This window comes from Fundulus heteroclitus, chromosome 21 (assembly GCF_011125445.2).
Source record: "Fundulus heteroclitus isolate FHET01 chromosome 21, MU-UCD_Fhet_4.1, whole genome shotgun sequence".
Lineage (NCBI taxonomy): Eukaryota > Metazoa > Chordata > Actinopteri > Cyprinodontiformes > Fundulidae > Fundulus > Fundulus heteroclitus.
In genome coordinates this window covers 5,940,258-5,967,019 of record NC_046381.1, presented here as the reverse complement: position 1 = coordinate 5,967,019, position 26,762 = coordinate 5,940,258, and the positions used below count along the sequence as shown (strand labels likewise).

Here is a 26,762-nt window from a genome sequence, read left to right as displayed (position 1 = left end):
TATCAGCTTGTGTGCCGCGTTACCATGGATCCTCATTTGCATTTCATTGCTGCAAGCAGGATGTGAGATGGTAATTATGGACCACGAGTGAGAGAGATTTCTCCCAACGAAATAACGACTCACAAATCCTAATTAAAATTCCTGTATGAAAAGCCGGACTCAAAATCCTTTCTTTGTCTGGTTCTTTTCTGTTCTATATCTTTTGTTTTTCCACTTGGGTCGCAGTGTTTAACATTTTACCTTGCTACCTTCAGGTCATTTGTTTTCTCCATGTTCGGACTTTCCTTGCCTCTAGAACTTTGTTTAGTTGTTTGCTGATTTCTGGTCCAGGGATGTGACGTTGTGTAAAGTTCAAATTATGCTAAATGTGTTCAGCATTCAGTTATGCATCTAAATAAAATGTAAAATCATTTCAAAGTTAATTTGAAGTTGAATTTCCGTGAAAGTGAAACACATCCTAGAAGTGTGTTTCTAACTTATTTGGAAATATGGATATTAGATTTATGCTTTAGCAACGCAGATGTTTTTATTTTTACTGCAAATGCATGAACAATAAGAAATGAATAAATGTTATTACATTCTGTAGAATGTAACAAAAAATGTGATTTGTGCTCATTAATAACATGGGATTCTCCCACATTTTTTTTCTGAAAATGAAAAGAATCACTCTTAAGCATTTGCCATCAGATGCACATGATTCAAACGTCATTCAGACGTGTATTCTTCCAGAATCAGTGAGATGGTAACACCTGTCTGAGGTCTTCAGAAAGGGAGCAGTGGGCGGCCACTGTGCGGCAGTTGAACCCAGAACCTGCGCAGGACACAAATTAAACGCTTTAACCACTAGGGCACCACTCCCAAAAAGGCACTGCTGGGATTTGAACCCAGGATCTCCTGTTTACTAGACAGGCGCTTTAACCAACTAAGCCACAGCGCCAGCTGCTGGTGAAGTTACCCAGCCGTCCTCCTCATGATAGTTCCAAAACAGGTTAAACTGGACTTCCGAAGTTTGAAGATGTTTCACTTCTCATCCAAGAAGCTTTCTCAATTCAAATGTCTGGAGTAGTGTGGACTTCCAAGTTTTTATACTATTACCCAAAAAAGGCATTGTATGGCTTAGATAACATGCAAATTAAACCGAACCAGGTCCACCCCTTAGTAATGAGGAGTCGTTAGGGTCTTTGTTGGCCTGCACATTAAACTGAAACTAGTCCACTTCTTTGTAATTGGGAGTCGTAACGACTTCCCATGCACAGCCTGCAGATGCTAAATGTTCTTCGCGTGTGTGCAGGGAGGAGACCTTTGCTTTATAAGGAAAGCTTGAAGGCGAAAATGGAGACGAAGAGCGAGACTTCTGCAGTAATTTTCTTTTGTCAGATGTGTCTAAGATTTCATTATTTGGATGATACCAGAGCAGAGGACCCGTCTGGCATAAACCAAATACAGCAGTCAGTAGAGAGAGAAAAAACCTCCTTCCACCTACCATACCTGAAGCATGGTGGTGGAAGTTTCATGGTTTGGAGATGCTTTTTTGCAAAAGCATCTGACAAGCTTACCATCAATAAATCTACCATTAGTTACAATGTTTATCAAATGGTTCTCAAGAAAAATGTAGGAGGATTTAAGAAAACCCACAAACGTCTCACAGCTGAAAGTTACGACCGGGGCAAACTTTCCTCAGACTGATGTCAGAAACTGATAGATGGCTACATGAAGCTTTTCACTAGAGTTATTTCAACCAGATAACGTTAGAGGAGCGATTAAAGGGTGGCCTTTCCTGACTGTCTTCTCCATTAGAAAATATTTTTTAGATAGATTTTGTTTAATGATTTAAAGAAGTTTATTTTAGGGCTTCATCTGTGATCAAATCACTTTCTTTTCTAGAGAAAACAATGATTCAACATTGATATATGAACTTTTCTAAGTAAACAGCTGAATATTTCATAGGGCGTGGCAATGTATTTTTAAATAACTGTGGACGTGTTACACACAAAGGGATATATTTAAAGCTTTTCATTCCTTTATTTTTGATAATTATGGCTTGAAGCAAAATGAAAACCAACAACTTTAAGTATCATCTCACAAAATCTTTTTCTTCCTCTTTTCCTTGATTATCTCTCTTCTGTTTCTCTTATAGTGGTTACGAGTTTGATTATGAATACTACAGGGATGATTTCTACAGCAGGTATGTATCATCCATTGTACCATTGTGGATTTTTATTAAAATCTTAAGATTATCCACTGTTATATGAGCCCATCTCAACTAATGAAAATTCCCGTTTCGCAAGACTTTGTTCTTTCATTTTGGGTCTCTACTAGGGCTGGACGATAAATCAATAATGATATATAATTCGGTCGATAGATAGAAAAAAGGGTCAATAAAAAGTTCAATAGAATAAAAGTTTTCCTTCCTTATGCATTTTAGCCATGTAGGTTAATATTACAGTCATTACATCCTTCCAAGCAATCACAAAAGCAGACCCAGGAACGCCCCATCACCAAGCTCCGCCCCCTTCGAAGAGTTTACAGAGAGCAGGTGTTTTTTTCTCTTTTGGTAAAAAGTTGATTGAATTAAGGGTTGAGTTTGAATTCAGTGTATGTGTGTTCTGTATCTAAAAATAGGTCACTAAGCAACAGCATAAAATGGCCAGGGCTGCACTTACAATATATGTTTGTGAATTTGTTGATAATTATCGATATCGATCAATATGATTTCTATTTTATCGATATGCTCTAAAACAAAAAAAACATTCAGCTGCTTATAGCAAAAAGTAAATGTTTTGTTGGTGTCTGAAAAAACGAGCCGATCATTCTGTCACAATCAGCAGACACTGCCCTCACCTAGCAACCCAAGTGAAGTAAAACTTGAATTTATTTAAAAATAAAATGTAACACATGACTTTGGGTGACTGGTCGACCCACAGTGCTGACAAGGGGAGGCGCGCTTAGCTCTTACTGCGTGTTGACAGCGGCAGACTGGTTAACAGCAGTTGCTGTGAGCAATTTCTTTCCTCCATCATCAAAAGCTGAAATCGGTGACGTTTCTGGGGACAGCTTTCACCGGGGACAGGTCGTCCAATAGGAGGACTGTCCCCGGAAATCGGGGGCGTCTGGTCACCCTATGAAAATGTACTGTTGTACCATCGTGCGTCTGTTGGCAGCCATTTTGGCGTGTATAAAGTGTGAGTGAACACATTGGGCTGGGGGGGAGAGCTATAGCTTATTTGCATAAAATTGACAAAGCTCTAAAAACAGCTCTTTCTGAAAGGAGCTCAGAATAGGCGGAACTGAGGAGGTGAAATCTCATTACCTCAGAATGGTTTTGTGCATAAAAATGTAATGAACATGTTTTGTGTAGTCCATTAGACCTATCCTACAGACAGCCACAAGTCTTGGTATGCCTCTCCCAGCCTTGCTCATCTAAAGACTGATTTATTTATTTGTTTTATTTTTCTTTGCAAAATAGCTCACGCTCAGTCAGATTGGTTGGAGCGTTGGGAGTATAAACATTCAACAAAGATATAAACGCAACACTTTTGGTTTTGAGATGAACTCAAAGATCTAAAACTTTTTCCACATACACAATATCACAATTTCCCTCAAATATTGTTCACAAACCAGTCTAAAGCTGTGATAGTGAGCACTTCTCCTTTGCTGAGATAATCCAGCCCACCTCACAGGTGTGCCATATCAAGATGCTGATTAGACACCATGATTAGTGCACAGGTGTGCCTTAGACTGCCCAGTGTTGTGTTTATGTTTTTGTTGAGTGTATTTTCAACTTCTTGTCACGAACTTTAAATTAGATTTGGATCTCCTCTCAGACCGGGCCATATTAACACAACTACCCTGTGTTTAGCTCCGCCCATCTTACAATGACATCGGACCAGGCTTCCCTACCCACCCTTACAAATATGTTTCCCACAGCATTATGCTGCCACCACCATGTCTGGAAGGTGTGCAACCAGCTAACTGGCTGCTTCTATAAATAATGATATCCTTACCAAATGTGTTGTCATTTTTGGGGAAATGCACCTTGTAAGGTGTTCCTACATCTATTCATGAGAACAGCCCTTTCAGTTTGCTGCACGTTCCGAATGAACACAGCGTTGTTTTAAACCTGAAAGCATGCAGCGTGTCTATGTGCTGAATCAAAGAAGCTCTATTTCCTATTTGAAGATTCCAACTTTCACTAGGTTGTGCGTACGAGAAACATCTAAGTTTTTGGGATTCCTCTTTATTTAACCGTACCAAAAACATACTGAGCCCCGCTTTCTGCTGACTGTTGCACCCCTGATGTCTCTCCAGCTTTACATTTGTTCCGTAATCTTTCCTATTTATAGTTGATGAGCAGAACAGCGCTCGCTGAGACGTTCAAAGCTTTTTTTCCTAACCCATCCCTGCTTTGAAAAGCTCCATAGTGTTGTCGTTTACATGTCTGCTGTGTTCCTTGATCTTCACGGGGATGTTTGTTGTTTAATCTTCTCTAGCAGAGATCTGGGTCTTCACAGAGCAGCTGAATTTATACTGAGACTAAAGCTACTAATTGCTGGTGACTTCTAAAAGGAAGTAGTTATGTTTGGATTTTATTTTGTGCTGTCAGAGCTGAGGGGGTTAATACCAACGCAACTCCATGGACACTACCTCAACGTGGAGCAACCAGCTACTAGCAAACGGAACGTCATCAGATTTGCATTGGAAGTCTCCGTCTGATCAGACAAAACCACTTGAAAACAGAAACCGTCAAACTCAAACACGCTGATGAAGGAAGATTTTTTTTTTTTCCATCTCATTTGCCCAGCAGCAGTCGGAGCACTTATCTGTGGAGGCATTTTCCCTTTTCTAAATGTCAAACGTGTTGAGGTTGAGCTGCGACACCATTTGTAACTGAGAACAATCAAAGCTGACGCCCTCGTTTAACATTTAGCGCCCTCTTCTTTTCATCCTCATCGTATCCAGAGGATCTGCGAAGGGGATCCTTTCAACGGTCAGGGAAACGTTACAGAGAAAAAAAAAAGGGCCGTATTGGTAGATTTAATCTGTAATTTCTGCCTTTTGTTTCCTTGTGCCGCCTGAAAAGCGGAACCCAGAAGTAAATCTATCTTGAAATATAATACTGGGAGGAAAAAAGAGAGTCGGCTTTAGAAAGAGCTGATGTGAGATAAACCATAAAAGCCATTTTAGCCCTAATAAATGGGCAGTCTCTCAGTGTTATACAGCCTTTTGTGTCTTACAGAAAAAGTGTAAGATGAGCAATAATATGGGTTTTCTTTTCTCTCAAGGCTTTTTGATTACCATGGCAGAGTGGCCCCCCCACCCAGAGCTGTTATCCCTCTGAAACGTTCCAGGGTGCTCGCTCCTTCCTCTCGCCGTGGCAAGACTTCCTTCCCTGTCAAAACATCCTCCTCTTCTTCCTCTTCATCCTCCAGACCTCCAACATCGTCTTCCTCCCTCTCAGGTGTCAAATGTACGTACATTTTTTCTACTTTTTTTTTTTCGTTGTTGCTGTTGCACCAATTACACTTTTTGCAAGCCGTGTGCTCCTGCAGCCAGAGACAAGCCAAACCACAATGCAGAGCTGGATCACGAGCACAGTCTAGTGTTTAAATGTGGCTCAGCGTTGCTTTTGCCGTGGAACCACATACATCTGGATCTAATTTCCTTCTCTGATTAACTCGATACTCATTAAAACATGCTAGATGTAATTAAAGCCAGATAGGGAACATCTCGGCGGGTCAGCTGTGTTTTTCCTAAACATTAGTCTCTATCTGTCTGGTGTAATTGGTTATATCGCTTGTTTCACTGTTGGCTGTCTCGGCCGGCGTTATCAGCATAAGCAGCTTGGTGAGGTCTGTCAGGAGGACCCAGCTGCAGCTGGTATTACAGCGAGGATAGAGGGAAAAAAGCCAATCTCCTGTCCTCCTTTTTTTTCTTTTTTTTTTGGGAAAGAGTCAATAAATTCTCTGCTGTGTCTATGCTGAGCTGCTGTATGTTGGGGAGACTAATTTGCCGCTGCCAAAACTGTGAAAGATCCCGGTTTGTATTAGCTATGGCTGCGATGGATTGGACAGACAAATACCTTTACAATATCCAAGTAACTGGCTAGCAGGTTGAACCCTTATAGATGCACAATTAATAAGTTGCTTCAAGAAAAAAAATCAAAATCAAATTATATTCAATCAACTGAGCAATATCAGCTATAATTTTAGATATTTTTATGCTTTGAGCCCCTGTGCAAATTGCATTTTTGTCTATGTCGCTCTATAACTGATTACTTTTTTCTTCCTTTTGAACTTGAACATTTTATATTTATCTGAATATGCTTTATTTATTAATAATTTGCACGTCCCCGAATGTCTACAATGAGGTCGATCACAGATTCTGTGACAGACCTCGAGGTCTTTTGTTGCTGCAATGAGTAATTCCCCATGTTGATAAGTCTTTCTATTCTGTTATACAGCGTAACTTTAAATCTAGCATTTTTCATGTCACATATCCCCACTGTGGGACAACAAAGGTATTTCTGTTCTCTTTGATTCAATTGCACTGCTCAAAAAAATAAAGGGAACATTTAAATAACACAATGTAACTCTGAGTCAATCCCACTTCTGAGAAATCAAACTTTCCACTTGAGAAGCAACACTGACTGATAATCAGGTTCACTGCTGTTGTGCAGATGGAAAAGACAACAGGTGGAAACTAGAGGGATAACAAGACCCCCCGATAAAGGAGAGGTTCTGCAGGTGGTGACCACAGACCACTTCTCAGTTCCTCTGCTTTCTGCCTGATGTTTTGGTCACTTCTGAATGCTGGTGGAGCTTTTGCTCTAGTGGCAGCATGAGACGGAGTCTATGACCCACACAGGTGGCTCAGGTAGTGCAGCTCATCCAGGATGGTCCATCCTGTGGGAAGAAGGTTTGCTGTCTGTCAGCGTAGCGTCCAGAGCATGGAGGCGCTACCAGGAGACAGGCCAGTACATCAGGAGACGTGGAGGAGGCCGTAGGAGGGAAACAACCCTGCAGCAGTAGAGCTACCTCTGCCTTTGAGCAAGGAGGAACAGGAGGATCAGTCAGAGCCCTGCAACATGACCTCCAGCAGCCACAGATGTGCATGTTTCTGCTCAAAGGATCAGAAACAGACTCCATGAAGGTGGTATGAGGGGTTCTGCTTACAGCCCAACACCTGCAGGACGTTTGGCATTTGCCAGAGAACACCAAGGTTAGCAAATTCACCACTGGCGTCCTGAGCTCTTCACAGATGAAAGCAGGTTCTCACTGAGCACAGCTGACAGAGTCTGGAGACGCCGTGGAGAACGTTCTGCTGCTGCAACATCCTCCAGCAGGACACGTTTGGCACTGGGTCAGTAATGGTGTGGGGGGGGGGGCATTTCTTATGTGGCTGGAGTGTCAACAGTTCCTGCAAGACGAAGGCACTGATGCTATGGACCGGCCCGCCCGTTCCCCTGACCTGATTCCAGCTGAGCACATCTGGGACATCTTGTCTCGCTCCATCCACCACAGACTGTCCAGGAGTTGGTGGATGCGTTAGTCCATGTCTGGGAGGACATCCCTCAGGACACCATCCTCCACCTCATCAGGAGCTGCCCAGGCGCTGTAGGGAGGTCCTATAGGCAGATGGAGGCCACACACGCTACTGAGCCTCATTCTGACTTGTTTTAAGGACATTACATCAAAGATGGATCCTCCTGTAGTGGGTTTTTCCACTTTAGTTTTGAGTGTGGCTCCAAATCCAGACCTCCATGGGTTAATAAATCTGATTTCAATTGATTTTTGCGTGATTTCTTTTTTTTTTTTTTTGTCAGCACATTGAATGTATGTAAGAACAAAGTATTTAGTAAGATTATTTCATTCATTCAGAGCTAGGATGTGTTATTTTAGTGTTCCTTTTATTCTTTTGAGCAGTGTTTATTCTGATATATTCCACTGCAAGAATATGGGTTGAATCTCAAACAGAGGTGACAATCTGCACAGTGGGCCATTTGTCAGCAAGAAGGTCCTGGGTCTAATTTGCTTGTACTCCTGTGCACTTGTGGGTTCTCTCTGAATACTCTGGCTTCTTTCCACGTTCCAAAAACATGCAAATTAGATTTGCTGATCTCTAAATTGCCCATTGGTATTTGTGTGTTTGTGTAGGCACGGTCCTCCCCTTGTGCCTGTTTTCTATCTCATATTAAGACAAGCTTGTGTTTGAGGTGGTGTACACCCTAGCTGGTTGCCGACAACCATGACAAGACAACCGTGACACACAAACTTACTCCTAAGGGGAGTTTTCTAGAGGAACCATTTAATCTAACCTTAATATTTTTGAACTGTGGGAAGCAGCAGGACTACCAGGAGAGAATGCATTCATGCAGCTCTCAGACTACATACAGACAGATACTAGGCCAGTTTTCACTCTGCATTAAAATGCTTCTTGTGTTGTAACAAGCCTACCGGTGTTTGACCTTGATTAGCTAATGTGATTTATTGGAGGTTATGGTGTCCCCTTTGGTCCCTTCATCACTGATTCCTAGCCTTCTGTGCAGAAATTTGCCCCCAGTTGCATTTGTTTCATCTTTTCAATCAATGCAGGACATTTTCAGCTCTAAACATTTTTGCCTAGATAGAAGTTGTATCCAACCTTTTCATCCTGGTAAATATGTAGTAAGAAAGTGCAGCGAGGATAAAGCCTCGAGGATTTGGAATGACAATCATTCGATTCATTCATTCGATTTCCTGCTAAAGCAACTATGAATAAGTTATTAAAGATAAGGTGTTAACGATCTGTTATTGGGGTCTTATAGGTGTATGGTCAAATGTTGCTAATGTGCAATGAACTTGTGCCATGCGGACAAATTTGTATCTTTAAAAGTTGCTCAGTGTTGATATTTCTTCCCATAAACCATAATTTTTCTAAAGCATTTGCAGTATTGCAAGACGTGCTTAATATTCCTCACATAAAATATTTGTCTGTCATAATGAGGTCATAAAATAACTAAAATTAGCGCGATTACTCATACCCTAAATCTTCCCCGGAGCTTCCTAAATAATAACAGCATTTTCTGCATCCTTCCCCTTGTGAAAGCACAGCTATCTAAGATGCAGTTGATGAATCATGTGCTAGATACGAGTGTATATGTTTCCTCTCAGGAGCTTAGCGGAGGATAACGCTAAGGGAAAGCGGCCTGGAGGTCCAGATAAATTAAAAACTGTTCCACTCTGTCTTATCATCAAAGGACTCCCAGTGAGCTGCCCAGAGCCAGCAGAGATATTGCTGGACTTAGGAGGAGAGCGTATTCACAGATAGTGTTTTGTATAAATGGGAGCAGGTGATGCAGTGGAGATAGAAACACACTAGGCCTCTCTTACCCCCATCCCCCCGACTGAGATATGATTATACATCAGCTGTCTTTGCCCTTTTTTTTTTATTTAGAGTAGATACCATCTTAAGAACAACAATATGAGAACACATCCTGCGGTTTCCTAAAACATATTACCTTTGGATTCTAATCAGTGTGGCTTTATTTGCTCGGCTTTCTTTCTGTTTTACATGGACATATCTATCTCGCCAGGCTTTGTCTAAAAAGGTTAATGAAAAAAGAAAACGTCCAGCATTGACAAAATATCATACAGAGGGAACTGGATACTGCTGGGACGGCTGTTTTGTTGTTTTTCAGGACAAATGCTGATGAAAGATTAAAATGTGCTTCAGGGGGGGTGCAGCTAATTCCAAGATAATATGTTTTTTTTTTTTTTTTTTACAGGATGATGTTTCACCCGTGATTTTTGATTGTGCACAGACTTCGGAGACGATCTATATTGTGATGTGTGGGTGTACATATACAGTGCATCAAAGCAGCACATGCAGACTTGATAACAAACTAGTGTGTTTTTATTTTATTTTATTCTATGTCTGCTTCATTTGATTTCCAGCTGAACATTTGAAGGATCTTCTGGGTTGGTTTACAGATTGAATCGGATAGGTGTCAAGTTGAATTTTCTGTTTTCCTCTCAACTTTTAGCATCTGTATTTCCGCCCGCCTCTTAGAATATGACACGCCTCATCCACTGAGGGTTAAGAAATAAGATTATGTTATTACCTCATGGTCTGAGTTCCTTAATCTGGTCAGCCTTAGCCCGTCCTCGTTTCAGCTGTCTGAATTTATAGCGACAGCTCCACTGATAAGTACTTTTATTTTCAGCTGTTATTTCCTTGTGACATATCAAGGTTAAGTCTCACACTTTGACATGATCCAGTTACGTGCAGCACAACACCACAGATCCTGTCCAAACTGTTGAGAGACTGCTCGAGTCCCAAAGCAAAGCAGGAAGCAGAGAGCAAATTATTCAAAAGCCTGTAAACAGAGACGGTGGGGGGCAAGATTGTTCTGCAGCTTTCCATGATGAACTATAGAAAAAATATAACCGTATATCCCTGAATGTATGAAATGCTGGAGATTTAGACATTTTAGTGAGTGAAACTGTTGAGTTTCTAAGGACTTATCTAATTTTATTATTAATACGAATTTAATTGAATTAATGGCTACACTTCCTTGAGATATCAGGTTATCCAAACCAAGCCAACTTGAAATGCCCTTACAAGAATACCTTAAATTTTAAGGTGAGGTTCTGTAGAGCTGTCACAAGTATTATTTTTTTGAGATTTTTCGCAGCTCTAGTGGCTCGCTTTATAACACAGTAGGCTGACAGGACATGGGTTGCGCTGCCCGCTGTGCCACCAGTGTGCCCGACGAGTAGTTATTATTTTTACCTTTAAGTCCAGTAATGGTGGGTAGTTATTGTGTCCTTTATAGTTATTTTCTGTTTCAATGTTTAACAAATGAAGTTTAGACGTAAATTAAAATTGGAAGACTTACCCCAGCCGCACCTGCGTCCACTCGTCATGTGCCCGTGCTCCAGCCAATCTCCGTCAAGTCCTCATCCTATCATCCCACAAGACTGTGCTTTTAAGGCTCTCCATCCACATATTCTCCTCCTTCATGCTCACAGGCTCCACCTGGCTCCTTCTCTTCTCTGGCCTCCAACACCAGTGTTCAGCCCCCGGGGGGAAGACTTCACTAATCCTAATTCTAAATTGCACATCCAAGGTCATAGACATTCACAGCTTTCACGTCGTCTGCCAGGGTCTGTGTGCCAAGGAACTTTTCTGATTTATGTCAATATATCTCTCTAGTTGCCTCTTCCGTCTGTGTGAGTCTCTCCAGATTGAACTTGTTATTTGCAGCTAGCACAGTTAGAACTGTTTGTGTGGCTATCGCTAAGAACTCTGTGTATTTTTTAGGCTGTAAATACTCCTACACATCATGGAAAAATAAAACAAAAAATCAGCAAATATCCTTTGAGCTGCACTGTAACTTGTCTAGCCGTCATCATCACAGATGAAACTAAAATCACAACGAACTGCTTGGATGCAATGGATGCAGTCAGGCATTCACGGTTTGCATATGAAGATTGGCGAGGGCATCGTTTAACTGGTAAAGGAAAAAAAGAATCCAAAAAATGAGGGTAAATTGTAATCAATATTTTTGTCAGAGTTTCCATCTAAAGTATCACTTTTAACTATCTTCCTGAGATCATGCAGGAAGATAGTATCAAGAAGAGACTTGTTAACCAGCACAAGACTGTGCTTTCTAGAGCTGTACCATCATGCCTTCCTACAGTTCAGGAAGGAGACAGATTATGCGTTCTACAGATGAACGTGTTCTGGCAAAAAGTGAAGCATATCAACAGCACAACAAAAGCCACAGACATTGAGAAGATGCTGGTAAAATAGTCTCAGAGAGACAAGTCCTGTACTGACGTTGACCAATTGGCCACTCTGCAAGGAAGAAGCTATTATGCCAAAAGCAACATGAAGAGCCAGATTACAGTTTGCAGAGGTACACAAGGACTTTACACTTCCGAGACACGTCTTGTGATCTTTGCGGTGTTTCTTTAGAGCTAATTTTAGATTAGACTGATTTGTTATTTTTTCATTGCTAATAATTGTGTGTAACTGCCTGCGTGTTTCGAATGTTTCGAATCTCCCCACTGCGGGACAATGAAGGAATTTTTAAAACTAGAATAGTGTTTGGTAATAATGGTCATCTTAACGTTTGGAGGAAAAAGGGGAAAGCTTGAGAAACAGTAATTAACACTAGCCTCATGCTATACAGTTTAAGATATTTCTACAGAATGCTAACGAACACAACACTATGAAAAAAGTAAAATTCTATCTAAAAAAAAATTCTGTTTGATTTAATATTGGAGAGGGAGGAAAACATTGTAAGGCATCGTTTTATGCTGAGTATATAAACGTCTGGTTTCTGCTGTTGGTACCTGTTCCTGAGACTGGGAGGTTTTTTGTCAAATCTACATTTCAAAGGTCTGCCCTAGCAACATTACTTCCACATGCTTCTGCTAATGTCATACTGTAAAACCCAGTTTTTGTTCAGCTCTTGGCACTGCTAGTGGGAAAACATGAAGGAGCGCTGCACAGCATGGTGGGCGTAAGCTGTGCACTAATCTTTAAATTGAAAAACAGCATGTCTTTAGTCTTAGCGGGATAACTTGTCAGTATAGGCCTGGTTGAGATGTTCTTCCCCGAGGAAGATTTGACTCAGAGTTGTGAGGGGGATTAATGCAAAAAAAACTAAAAGAAAAAACAGTTGATGCATCATTGAAATGACTGCGGAAACTGAACCAGAACAAACCAGTAAAGGCTACCCCAGATAATTCTTTGTGTTTCTCTGCGTTTACAGTGAAGACAGACCAGCTTCAGACCATTAAGCGAGAGCTCACCCAGATCAAAATGAAGATCGACTCTTTACTGGGACGCCTGGAGAAGATTGAGAAACAGCAGAGGACCGAATCTGGTGAGAACAAGTGCGCAGGCTGACTTAGACGGGGGTGGGATGGAGGGGGGGGGGGGGGGGGAAACACACAGAGCATTTACCAAAAAACGGAAATTAAAAACGCTCCCCTCGGCAATGACTCTTTTTTGACATTTTTGAAGATAAGAGCGGCAGAGCGCTCCGTCATATCAGCAGACAGGTGTCAGCACCACGCTGCCTCTGTTTAAATGAGGTCTTTATAGATGTCCTACACTGTGGGACAACCTCACAACGGATCACTCTGAAGGTCATCCAGGGAAAGCACTGAAAATGGCATGCCACAGGATTTTTATGTTGCCTATTTCATGTTAGTACTTTGCATATCCTAACTCTTGTATCCCTGGCAGCCGGATATAGCGATGGAAAAAGGACAAATAAACCTATCCTGTTTCTTGTAATGGCGAGGTAGACGGAGGACCGATATGTAGGACATGGGAACGCAGATGATGAGGAGAACAAGCTGATACACTTCCAGTTCAAGTGAAGTGCAGGAGTCCGGGAGCATAAGCTCGAGAGACAGGGGAGCAGCCACATTGATTATTTAGGTTGGTCGAACACGGGTAAACAAAGAGACTAATGAGACAAAGACAAGACCACACAGGCACACAAAAAGGCTGAGCAGGGAGATAAAACCGACAATGATGTATTACAAATAAAGTAAAGCAAATAAAGGTGCGTGTTTAGACATTGGGAAACAGTGACTATTTAATTCCTGATTCTTTACTAGGCATACTACAATGCAGGACAGTTTTTCTCATGTGTTTATAGCACATCAGGCCATCCTACCAGGCTCTGTTTGAATGGTATTTTGACAAATAAAACAATTATAAATGATACCAGTCAAATAAATTTCTTCCTTTTTAAAATTTAGCATGAATCAGTATTTATTTCTGAATATATTTTAACCTCCAAACTTGCTGAGCAATAGGAACATCTTGGCAAAAGTTACTCCCACTTGGCTTCATTTTAGTGGAAAACATGTATATTTTCTTATAGTAGAGGCAAGAAAGCTCTAAACTGGAAACTAATATACAGTAGCTTATTTGTTTTAATAGGGTTTGTTTTTTATTATTATTGTTCACACTTGCTATATAGTACTTATGTTTTAGCAATAGTTGGCATCTACCTTATAGCCCACACTTATGCAACCTATGCAAAGACTAAGAGAAAAACCAAAACCAAAACAAGAGGGGGGTTATTTTCAAACCCAGGGTCGGTCGAGGTAGATGACCGTTAATACTGAGCCTGGTTCTGGTTCTGCTGTAGGTTTTCCTTCCATTTACAGGAGAGTTTTCCTCTCCACTGTCGCTTCATGCATGCTCAGTATGAGGGATTGCTGCAAAGCCATCAACAATGCAGACGACTCCCTGTGGCTCTACGCTCCTTCAGGAGGAGCGAATGCTGCTTGTCAAGAGATAGGAAACGTTTTGACCAATCTGTCTGTATGATTTGATTGTATTTGACTTTGTAAAATGCCTTGAGATGACATGTCTTGTGAATTGGCGCTATAAAATTTAAATTGAATTGATTTGAACTATTAGTGTTAGCCATGCTATACTTTTGTTGTGGTGTAGGCATGGAACAATTGAATACAAAATTAAAAACCTGATTAATAATAGTGACTTTTTAGCAGCAGTGCTGTTTCCCTCTTGGCAATAGAGCTGTAGCCAAAAAACATTTGGCTACAGCTTTGGATTATGGTTCCTTGTGTTTTGGTAAAAGAATAAACAAGATATCTAAAATGATAAAAGTCATTTGGGGAAAAAAACATGGTGTAGATTTTCCCACAGTAATAGGCCGAGCAGTAACAAAAGGTGTGGATTACTGGTTTGGAGTTATCTTTCAACAATATGCTGTTTATTTTATCCAGTTACCACAGGTGAAAAAGCTGGATTTCACTTCTGCACTGATCTGCCCATCCAGTCTAAAATCATTATCCATTTTAAAACCAAGGTTTTTTGTAATCATCTAGACAGCCAGTGTCTACATGAGAGGATGACCCTGCAGTGGCTGAAAATATTACGTCAGTCTTATTTTTGTTGAAATTGAAAAATGTAAAGGCTAGGCAAGAGGTACAGGAAAATAGAGGCCTGCGAGCCCTGCGGGATCCCACAACAAAACAGAGGAGGCTCTGCAATCACTTAGTCCAACACAAAAACGTTCTCTCAGCCAGGTACGACTTGAACAACTCTAGTGCAGTAGTATGGTTTCCTACGCTACGCTCTAAACGGGACATCAGAATGTCACGGTCTACTGTATTGAAGCCAGCTGTTAGATCTATGAGAACTGGGATTGCATGGTTCATCTGAATCTGTAGCAACAATGCAGATTCTGCACTATGAAGACATTTAAAGCCAGACGGGAAAAAAAAAACAAGCATCTAATTTTCCTTCAGAAAGGTGTCCAATTGGTTGTGAACAAATGTCTCAAAATGGCCTAAAGTTTGATTGAAAAGTGAGATTTAGGGTACATTTTTTTGATCAGTGGTTGTGCTGCTGCCTGTTTAAAAATTATTAGGAATCACATCTGAGAACAGATGGTTGTACAGAACAGATGGTCTGTGAACAAAAAAAAAAATTTTAAACAATCGAGGCGGAACAACATCAGCAGGAGAACCTGAGGGTTTCAAATGATCAACAACTCTAGACAGAAAAGACAAAGTAACAGGCTTAAACTGGAGAAAGCAGCAGAGCAAGGGACAGAGACAAAAGAGTCAAAAACAGGGGATGGTGTAATATCCCTGAGATTAGCTGCCTTTTTCACAGAGAAGTTAAAATATGTCTCACATGCCTTGTGGGAAGACTCACTATAAGGATTTTAACGCACAATTAGAACAGGATCCATAGTTTTAAATGAAACAAACCAGGAATGCTTTCTGACCTATCCCCAAAAGTGAATGATATCTCATGCTTAAAAAGCAGTAGTGCCATTGCTGTCCTCATTCTCTGTGCCGTGCTTCGCTGCAGAGGCTCAGAGAAAATACGAAGACAACTGTGACTCCCTGCACGAGGAGTCTGTGTCAGAGACGGCAGACAACTCCGGAGAGGAGGCAGGCGAGGGGGCGCTGGACGTGGAGGCGGGCGAGATGACCGATGGAGGCGAGGACGACTACGACGAGGAGGGCAGCCACCATCTGGTAAGTGGAAAAAGGTTGACAGGGCTGACGCACTTCGGGAGATCTCAACTAGGCGCAGCCTTCGCTGTCTGAGAGCTAATCTTCCAGAATTATTCATGAGCCCATTTCTGACAGATCGCTGCTTCGCATGAGTAAATGACGATGGCACCCAGATTGACGCTCTATCCCAGTCTGCCCTGGCTGAACCCGCGGAAGAAAGGCTCTTTTAGTGGCCCTCACTTCACATTTACAGGATGCAATGAAAGCTGCAGGCTTTACATATGCACAGCCTGACATGAACTGTGTTCACCATGAAATGGTGAATGTAGATTAGCAAAGTCGGGCTTCTTCATCAAGGACAGTAATGAATAGCCAAAAATAAAAAGATTTCCGTTTAGTTTTGAAAACATCAGATTCTCTGAACGTTTGAAAAATGACTTCTTTTGTCTGAAATGCATGGACAGACTATGAATTATTAGTTTAAACTTATTTTCTTCAAAGTTTTAATTTATATTATGCAGAAATGCATAGTTTTTGAATAGGAATCCATACAATGAAGCTGTGCTACAGACGCTGCACCATTTTTTTTTTACTGCTTCCCTTAACATATAAAGGAAAAACTGTTGAATATCACATAGCAGAAAACAGAAAATCAAATCAATCAATAACTTCGGAGAAGAAGCAGGTTTCATCAGTCTTTCCTCTAATGTGATTGTTCTCTCAAAGCTAGTATCGATTTAATTCACTGAACCATTTGATCCCGCTGAGCTTGTGCTCCAATGCTCATTTGTCACAACATGGATTCGAAAGGCAAACTGCAATTATAGGAGCCTATTTCCATCTGCCTGTGATTTTTCTAACCAAAAATAAACCTGCAGGTTTGGTGGATTTCTTTTTTCTTCTTTTCTATATTTTTTAATTACACGTCTTTTCTCATGTTGTTTGCAGGTTTAACAAAGTAAAGGTCACAGTTGCTTTACAGGCTAAACTTATTTATTGTCTTATTATATATATATATATGTTGTGCTCATATAGGTGCCTTTATGATATTAAATTATTATTTTAGTTTAATAAGAGATCCTTATCGTTTTAACATTATATGGCCGCCAAAGAATTATTCTGGTAATGATTTAAACACGAAAAAATTACTCTCTTTAACAAAATAGATTGCACTTAAAACTGCACAAGAATGTAATACTGCGATACAAACATTACAAAAGCTGCAATGCATATCATGCAACTACAAAACTGTCTTGCATTCATGCCATGTACGCCAATTTAATTTGCATATCACATGTTTTCCAGATACCCTGCAGCCCAAACAGAAGGAATGCTCCAATTAAGATGTAATCTGGTACACATGTAGAGTGGGACTGGCAAACGTACATGATCTGAGTGGAAAATACCTGGCACACCTAGACACCAAAGACCAGTTGCTTCAGGCAGTAGCTGAAGCGCCCGACAGTCAATACAAACAGAGAGTGAAGACTACCACTGTGGGTACAGCGGACGCCCCGTATTAAACAGCTTTACCACCCATTGATAAGCTATGTCTACATGCACAAAATTTCACGATAAGATTAGATTGTATTAGGATTAAATAATTTAATTGTACCATTTATAAGGGCACACAATCAATTAATCCAATCATAATGTGTGTTTCTATGCACCTGGCTTTATTCAGAGTTGAACCTCTCTGACATGCGGAGTCAAATTCCCCTAAAAGAACACAGAAGAAGAAGTACTCCCGTCTTTGCTAAACTACAAAAGTATTAAACAAAGCAGTTTTATACAAGTTTGTTTGTCTTTGGAGCGCTCAGGCTGGACTTACACGATGTTCTAATTACGATTGAAACGTTACTGAGTGAGCAACAATTTTGAGCTTTTTAATTTTTTCGAATGGAAAGGTTTTCGAGAGCCCCGACAGTTTTGCTTCCCGACGTATTTCCGCCACTCAACAACGGGGAAAAAACGTCACGTTTACGTCGGGGCACTTGGGTCAGTTTGCCACATTCGGAATAACGCCTGGCAAGCGTTTATATGCACGTTGTTTGGATTATCAATCGGCATAAACCCCCCCTCTCATTTGGATTACAATTTCATTCCAATCAAGACTAATCCTCATATTCCAATTTGTTTGTTCACATGATGCTTTTTTATTTCGATCGGCCGTATATTCCGAAAACTTTTTGGTTGCAAACTCTAAATTGCAACCAGAACAGTTGGTTCCGACTCCACATTTTGTCCTCTCTTTGACTAACAATAATATAAAGTAAATTTCCCTATATAACTACACCAAATAACAGCCAATATAATCTCAGTTATTTTGGTTTGATTAGAGGTCATAATTTGTCACAATTCCTAAGGGTCAGATGGACAAAACAGGGATCAAAATAAGTTTAAAAAGGGAGTTTCTGAGAATAAAATACAACTGGAGTAACTTGACATTTGAGCTTGTTTTAATGTCTCCATCAATCATCAAGAAGCCTGACTATGAGGAAAAATAAACTAGTACACCTTGTTTTAAGGACATGGTTAAGAAATGGTTTTAAATAGCTATGACATAAATGCAGAGGAGGAATAAAATGGAGCATCTGGTGACCTCACTGTCTTCACCGACTATCAGATGCCGACTGGCCTAAAAACTGTCGCTTCACCAATGACCCAACCTCATAAGCTGCCTGGTCCCTGTGCTGCTGGATATAAGCCAGCGTTTAGCAAATTAAGTCATTTGTTTACCTGACGCTTCTCTCTGCATGTTAAAACCATATTATGTCATATTAAGCCTTCAGCGGATTCAAAATGCTGCAGAGTTCTGATTAAAAATCAACAAGAGGGATCATATTTCTGTTATTTTAGCTTCCGTTCATTGGCTTTTTGTTAAATCAAGAATAGAATTTAAAATTCTCCTTCTCACATATAAAGCCCTTAATAATCAAGCTCCATCATATATCAGAGCTCTGATTACCCCGTATGTTCCTAACAGAGCACTTCGCTCACAGACTGCAGGTCTGCTGGTGGTTCCTAGAGTCTCTAAAAGTAGAATGGGAGGCAGATCCTTTAGCTATCAGGTTCCTCTCCTGTGGAACCAACTCCCAGTTTTGGTCCATGAGGCAGACACCCTGTCTACTTTTAAGACTAATCTTAAAACTTTCCTTTTTGACAAAACTTCTAGTCCGAGTGGCTCATGTTACCCTGAGCTACCTCTATAGTTATGCTGCTATAGGCTTAGGCTGCTGGAGGACATCAGGGCCTATCTTTCTAACTCTACTGAGTTCTCCTACTGTTCTTCAATTTTGCAGTTTGTTGTTATTTCAACTTTTAACTTCATGTTCATAATCTGCTATTACCATCTAACATAGAAAGTACTCCTAGATCAATGTGAGCTTCTGTACTTTCTGTGTCTCTGCTCTGTCTTCTCTAAGCCCCAGTGGGTCGAGGCAGATGACTGTTCACACTGAGCCTGGTTCTGGTTCTGCTGGAGGTTTTTCCTTCCTGTTAAAGGGGAATTTTCCTCTCCACTGTCACTTCATGCATGCTCAGTATGAGTGATTGCAGCAAAGCCATCAACAATGCAGACGTTGTGGCTCTACGCTCTTTCAAGAGTGAATGCTGCTTGTCAAGACTTGATGCAACCTACTGGGTTTCCTTAGATAGCAGACTTTTTGACCAATCTGTATGATTTGATTGTATTTGACTTTGTAAAGTGCCTTGAGATGACATGTGTTGTGAATTGGCGCTTAAAAAAATAAATAAAATTGAATTGACTTGAATGCCAACATTGGTCCACTCCATCTAGGTTCTTAATAGGTTTTGATAACCATGATTCTTCCTATCTTTTTGCTGTTCAGAAGGGTAATATTTCAGTTTATATATGTGTGATCTAAAAGTTTTTTTTTCTTGTCATTATATTACATTTATTCCATATACACCGGTAAACAAAAGCCATGCAATTTATCGTGAAAGCTTTCCCCACCTTGCTGTTTGATGAGATTATTTTTCAGCATCGTATGAAAGCAAATTCGCTCCCAGAAGGTTACATTGATCAACTGTGTGACCTTTGCAAAAAAATTTAATACAAAATTGAAAGTACAACCACTGAGCTCAGTTCCTTTTTCTGTATGTTCTGCCTTTCAGATAGAGAACCACGTATCGGACATTGACAACTGAGATAAGGTAAGAGCTCTGGAAGTAAAAGTGTCCGTTTACAGCATGGCGTCGTTCAACAAAACTTCTCATTAAAAAGTCTTACATCCAGTCATTTATTCTAAAAGATAAACAAAAATAAATAATGTAGCTACTGAACTGTGTGTGGAGCATTTCTAAACATTCGTTAATCATCTCAGAAGTCATAAGCTCCATGACATTTAAAGAACCGGCTTTGCTGAAGGGCAGCTAATATGGAGTTCAGCAGAGGGAGCATTAATGGCATTTCAATGGGGCAGAACAGCCGATAAACAACATTCATATAATTGAATTGTGAGGTAGGGGGTGTGAATGGCTAGGCCTAAAGTAAAGAGCACCGTAGCATGCCATTCTCAGGGTGTGGCTAATGATGCAGCACTGAGATCATATGGTTTGGGCCGTGGCTGTGTCTTCATAACTTCAATGTATTTTACTGGGATTTTGTGTATTAAACCAAAACACTGCATAGTACTGCATAATTGTACAAAAAAAAGGAAAGTGATAGACAATTTTTAAACATGTCTTGCTAATAAAAATCTAAAAAGCATGTACAGTCCCCTATACTCTACTTCTTCTGAACAAAATCCACTTCAGCGGATTGCCTTCAGAAATCCCCTAATTAGCAAACAGAGTCCACGTGTATGTATAAATCAAGCTGTGTCTGTGAAGGCCTCGGGTTTGTTGGAGGATATGGTAGCAAATATCCAAATCAGGAAAACCAAGGAACACAGAATTACGTTATCAAACAACGTCCCAAGCAGCGAACGTCTCACAGAGCTCTGTTCAATCCACTGTTTGAAAATGGAAAGAGGATGGCAGAGCTGCAAGCGGTTAAGATTAGCAAAATGATTCCTGTCTGCTAAATGCTAGGAGCGTAACGAAGTATCGATTAAATGATTAACGAGCCAGTTACCTCGATAGAAAATTAAAATATCGATTCATATCGTCAATTTTAAGATGTACCTTTATTTTGAAATTCACAAGGAATTAAAGTGAACAGATGATCTTTATTATTAGTAGTGGTATCTTAAAATGCGAAAAAGTTTGATTTGGATTCAAATCCCTGCTTAGAAATGAAATAGGGAAATCATATTTGGGTCTTTATGTGAGTATATCAATGTAAATGACAGTTAGATTGGCAGATGATACCAAATCATGTCAATCGCGTCAATTGGAAATGGTAGCAGACTTTGGGATATCGGCAAATATTGTGTCGTTATCCAAACAAATGGATACAATATCTTATTGTGATACAGCTGGTGATTTACACCCCATCTAAATACCAGAACAATTTCTTATTTAGATGTTTAAATCCATTTCCGTTGTGTTTGATAGAAGTTCATGGATATTGCGTGATTTAAGTCAAACTTTTTAGCTTCACTGAGATGAGACCTGTGAGACGCTCCCTTCATATATGCCTGTGGTTTAACTTCCTGGTCATCACCTAGAGATGCTTGAGAATATGTAAAAAAAAAAAAAAAAAAAAAAAAAAAAACTGGGAAAATGTCATTCTACATCCAATCTGACTGAGTTTAAACTATTTAGATGTGCAAAGATGGTGGATATTATCCCAAGGTATTGCCTCATGGGAGCTGGAGTGCGTGTATTTAAACAAAGAAAAGTGAAAATGAGTGAGTCACAATTATGCACCACTTTATGTTGGTCTAACACGTAAGGTTTGCTGTAGCTCTCTGTAAAACAAGCAAACAGACGTGTTTACCTTCTTTTAGTGTGCAGAGAAATAAGTCAACTCATAGCAGCTTTACCAATGCTTTATCAGAGGATCAAAAGTCCTCTATCCAATTTGATAATTCATTTTATCTTACTTAAAAACAAGCTTTCAATCACACCATTCGAGAAGGAATTTTTACTTTCTATTGATAAATTATGGGAGCTATGTTAGCCTTAATTACAGCCTTGGGTTTGTTTTGAGACAAATCTCCACCAACATTTGCCCACTCTTTGTCAGAAAGAAAGGTTTAATTTGCAGTCCACATCTGATTCTATACATTCCCAAATGGATTAAAGAGTGAATCAGCAATGCAAGGACATCCGCTCTTTTCTCCTCCCAGGGGATGTTGTCAGCTTGGTTCTGCGCTACGGATCGTTGTCATGTTGAAAAGCAAACACTCTTCTCATGGTTTCCTGCATAATGCAGGCGAGTTTTCCCCAAGCGTTGGCTGTTTTTCTTCTTCTTTTTTTTTTTTTTTCCAATTCCACTTTTCAAACAGAAGACTGTTTTAATGTGCACATGAGACTCTGGCACCCATCGTACAGATGTGCAAAAAGCCTTAAAAATGATTTTATCCTTTAGTGCAGAGGCAGAATCTCTGAGGTTTTTAGAAAAGTCCAACCTTTAAAGTAATCATTATTCTGTAGGGTCTGACAGTATAATTGCACCCAACAAATAATCCCACAGCACTTTTATATCATTTCTGGAACTCTCTAGATTATCCAGCATCCTCTCTTATGCCCTCATCACTTCAGCTCAAGCCTATTGGATTTAGCTCTGCGGGCTGAGATGACCCTGTGAGAAGGTTAGTCTGGTGAACCGTACCAGAGTTGATTTGTATCGTTATCCAACTAAAAGACCCAACGATGACCCGTTTTTAGTTTCCCGTAAAAGTCCACAAAACGTTTTAGAGAGTTCATGATGCCGAGCATCCTAGCAAGGTTCCTAGGGCCTTTGGAAGAGATATTGGCCCACAGGATCACGCATCCTTAATTGTCCTTAACATTGTGTAGGTGAAGATTCTCAGTCATCCAGGTCGTGATCAATCCAAAGAAGGTTAAAAAAATAAAACTACTGGACTTCTATTCTAAAGCTGACGACGTTTCGCTCCCCATCCAGGAAGCTTTGAACAGAGGAGGAGGGCTCAGGTTTTAACTTTCAAAAACTTGTGACAAAGCTATAGGTTTGATTCCTGCCAAGTTTCATCTCTATTCACTCCTCCATGCATGTGACCACAACATTCCTCCTGTGAGCCAGGCTAACGGTGAGCCTAACGACTCTCCATTGTTAGCGATCAGTTCCAGGTGAATCTAAGACCTAACGAGGCCTCGCCTGCAGGTCTATAAAGCTCCTGGATGGGAAGCGAAACGTCTTCAGCTTCAGAATAGAAGTCCAACTGTTTTATTTTTTAACCTTTTTTGGATTATACTTAACATTGGGCATGGGGAGCATTTACATGCAGCTTTCTCCAGCTGGAGTTGTTGATGCTCAAAAGCTCAAGCTTCATCTCATCTTTCCAAAAGCACATTCTTCAAGTTAAACTCCCCAGGGCGTTGACAAAACTTGACCCTTTTACGATTGCTAAGGAAGACCAGAACAAAATTACTTCCCAACATCCCTAACAAACAAAAGCCGGCTGGGATGTGTAAAGTGAAAAAGCTTTGTGATCCCAAGGTGCCTCTCTTTGCATCAATCCCTGGGTCTCTGTGTGATGTGGTGTTTGAAGCCAAGGCATGCTAATGCTAATAAAAGTTGTTTGACAAACTAATCAACCTAAAGTAGTCAATTTACTCAATGTAAGGGGAAAGAAATGCTCTAGCTTCTTTGATTCAAATGATTGTGATCAAAGTGGTGATTTTTTGACATGAGGATTTCCACAACTGATCAATGTATGTTTGAATTGAATTGACATTTTCCTTTTTTTATCAGTTTGAGATTATCCTGCTGATTATATTTAATTGTAAACTTTCGTTCCTGTTTAACTTCATCTAAATTCTTAATTCAAAGCTAAATCTATAAAAGTAAAAGGTGCATTTTTTTTTCTTCATGTCTTCAGTTTAATTATATTCGCCATAGAGCTGCTCCTGGCAGCTGGTTGACCCACTTTCATCCAGCTCTTGAGAAATCACATAACACTTTGGCTTCCATCTCCTTTCCTTATGACCGCTTTTTTTTTTTTTTCCTTTTTTGTTTCAGGGTCCACTTCAGAAAACCTCTTTTATATGACATATATTCAAAAAAGTCTTACTTGGATTTGTGCAGAATGTAGTAATGTTTTCACTTCCAAGCTGTATTTTTTTCTGTATTTTTAAGTCTATTTATAACTGGGCAGTGGCATTTCAGCCTAATCCTCCTCAGATTTACACACAGTAAACAAGCAGTCACCATGTATGTTTGCAGAGGAAATGGTCATCGTCTTTCTCCTTTATCTCTGCAGGGCGAGGAAGAAAGCTCTCCTGGTTGTAGGTTTTAGATTTCATCATCACCTTCGAGAGGGGGAGAAAAAAAAGGGGGAATCTGTGGAGGATGAAGATTCAGGACTGTAAGTTGTGTTTTGGAGACGCCAAGTCGTGCTGCGATGCCTCAGCTCAGCGGCACACGTGTTCTTTTAAAGAAAAATTATCCAAGACCCCGTTTTAACGTTTCTCTCCCGGAGTTCGCGTCGACAGCAGCTTATATCACACGGCGCGGAGGAAACGGGAAGATTTATAAATAATTGTTTATGCTTTTATGAAATGTGCTTGCGCTGTTATCTTGCAGTCCTTTCTTTTAATGTTTTTTTTTTTTGTTTTTGTTTTTTCTCAAACGTCAAATGAATAAGTTGAGGTAAGGACAATCTCCGGGCACACAGTGGCGTTCAGAAAATAAATGAAAAACTCCGCTGCCGCCTGGTTTTGGATTTGGACTCATGCATAAGCCAATAGCTGTGAGCATAACGTTATCCAGCTCTATCCATTTATCACACAAATGTCCCTGTGGGGCTGTTCCATCGTGTATCCCGACTCCTGCCAAGTTTCAGAAGCAGCGAGGGCTTCCTGTGGCGGAGCGAGCCAACCCTGGCAGGGACCTCCTGACGGGGGGAGCAGGGCCCTGATGCCTCCTCTCTGCTCCGCCTCGTGCATCCTAACATGGACTGCCGCTGTTCTCCCGCACCATCTCCTTCACTCTGCACTGATTCCCAGCATCTCGTTCAGGCGAGAGAGCCAAGCAGGAGTTCTCAAAGTATCGGAGGGTTTGCTTTGTTGTTGTTGTTTACTTTTTTTTTTCCTACTTTTTGTCATGTCCGTGGGATTTTGATAGACCAACACAAAGCAATTTCAAATTGTGAGGAAAATGATGCGTGTTTTTCAAAATGTTTAGTTTTATTCATCCCACTTTAATCCATCCATTTTTTATTAACGCTCATCCATTTAGAGTTGCAGGGGGCCGGTGCCTTTCTCCGGCCGTCTTTGGTCAAGAGGCAGGTTCACAGGGCAACATAGAGACACACAGGACAAACAACCATGCACACACTCGCATCCTAGAAAGACCAGTTAGCCAAAAAGTCATGCTTTTGAACCGTGAGAGGAAGCCGGAGTACCCCGAGAGAACCCATGCTTGCATGGAGAACCAGCATTTATTTACTGGACCTGCTTTCTGCAAGGCAACAGTGCTACCAGCTACAAATCTGTACAGCCCCACTATAATCTAATAAGATAAGATAACATAAGATAAGATAGGCTTTATTGAGAAGGTGCAAAGTAGGAAAGGTGCATCAGTTATATACAGTGAATCTTCATATATACAGTGGTTCAAAGAAAAAGAGAAAATAAGAATTAAAAAATACAAAAAGAAACCCCTAAATGAAATCAAGTACAACCAAATACCTTAGGAAGCCGCCAAATCAGCTGATAAATATTGTATGTAAAGTCGCTCAATTATTGAATAATATCTTGGCCATCTCACAGAGCACTGTTCAACCTTTCATCCGAAAATGAGTGCGACACAAATGGAAAACCTAGCGAGACAAGGCCCAGCGAGGAGAGCATTATTCAGAGAAGCAGCCACGTGGCTTCTGGTAACTCTGGGGGAGCGGCAGAGATCTGACACTCAGGTGGGAGACTGTGTCTAAGAATAACTATTCGTTGTACCCCTGCAAAAATGTGACTCTTTTATTTAAGAGTGGCAGGAATAGTCAGTAGTTCAAAGAAAGCCCTCTATAGTCAGATGGGAGCAAAACTGAAAATGCTTGCCTGACATGTTAAGTGATATATGGCTCAAAACTAACACCCTTCTTGATGGTGGCAGGATCATGCTCTGGGGAGGCTTTACTTGAGCGGGAACAGAGAAGCTGGTAGGATGTGGGTAGCTAAATACAGCAAAATTCTAGAGGAAAAACAGTGAGCGGCAGGAGAACAACGCTAATGATCCAGCCAGGTCTAAGACAGAATAGTTCACGTCAAAGCATATGTTGCGTTATAATGGCCTAGTTAAAGTCCATGACCAAAATCCAGTTGAGAGTTTATGACAAGACTTGAACATTTTTGTTTGCAGATGCTCTCCTGACAGCGAGTGGAAATTTCCTTCCATAAAAGGTGGTTATACAAAGCATTGACTCAAGGAAGGTATATTCATATGACCAACGCATTTTTAATGGTTTATTTTTTCTAAATAGGAACTTCCTGAATCACATCCACAATTATTCGCTACTTTTTGTTGGTCTATCACAAAAATCCCAATAAAACACCTTGAAGTGTGTGCTTGTAACGGGACAAAATATGAAATTCAAAAGGTTTTACAAGGCACTGCATACTCTTGAATCAAACATTAAATATTCTAGAATTTGGAACATGTATATA

At 40.4% G+C, this 26,762-nt stretch overlaps 1 protein-coding gene and 1 non-coding gene across 5 annotated transcripts in view; one reads left to right on the top strand and one right to left on the bottom strand.

The window, feature by feature from the left end:
- LOC105935743 (RALY RNA binding protein like) overlaps positions 1-26,762 on the top strand; it is a 188,977-nt gene that overhangs the window by 146,338 nt on the left and 15,877 nt on the right. For 3 of the 4 annotated variants that reach the window (XM_036125493.1, XM_036125492.1, XM_036125491.1), the window contains 6 exons: positions 2,138-2,185; positions 5,283-5,467; positions 12,761-12,874; positions 15,859-16,028; positions 20,145-20,183; positions 24,362-24,716. In XM_036125493.1, the coding sequence (XP_035981386.1) occupies positions 2,138-2,185; positions 5,283-5,467; positions 12,761-12,874; positions 15,859-16,028; positions 20,145-20,177 (550 nt within the window). In that variant the 3' untranslated portion in view covers positions 20,178-20,183; positions 24,362-24,716. Of the gene's footprint in view, positions 1-2,137; positions 2,186-5,282; positions 5,468-12,760; positions 12,875-15,858; positions 16,029-20,144; positions 20,184-24,361; positions 24,717-26,762 lie in introns of those variants that run through there. The other variant, XM_036125494.1, reaches the window with a different exon arrangement.
- trnat-agu lies at positions 864-937 on the bottom strand. The gene has a single exon. It is a non-coding gene; the product is annotated as a tRNA-Thr (tRNA).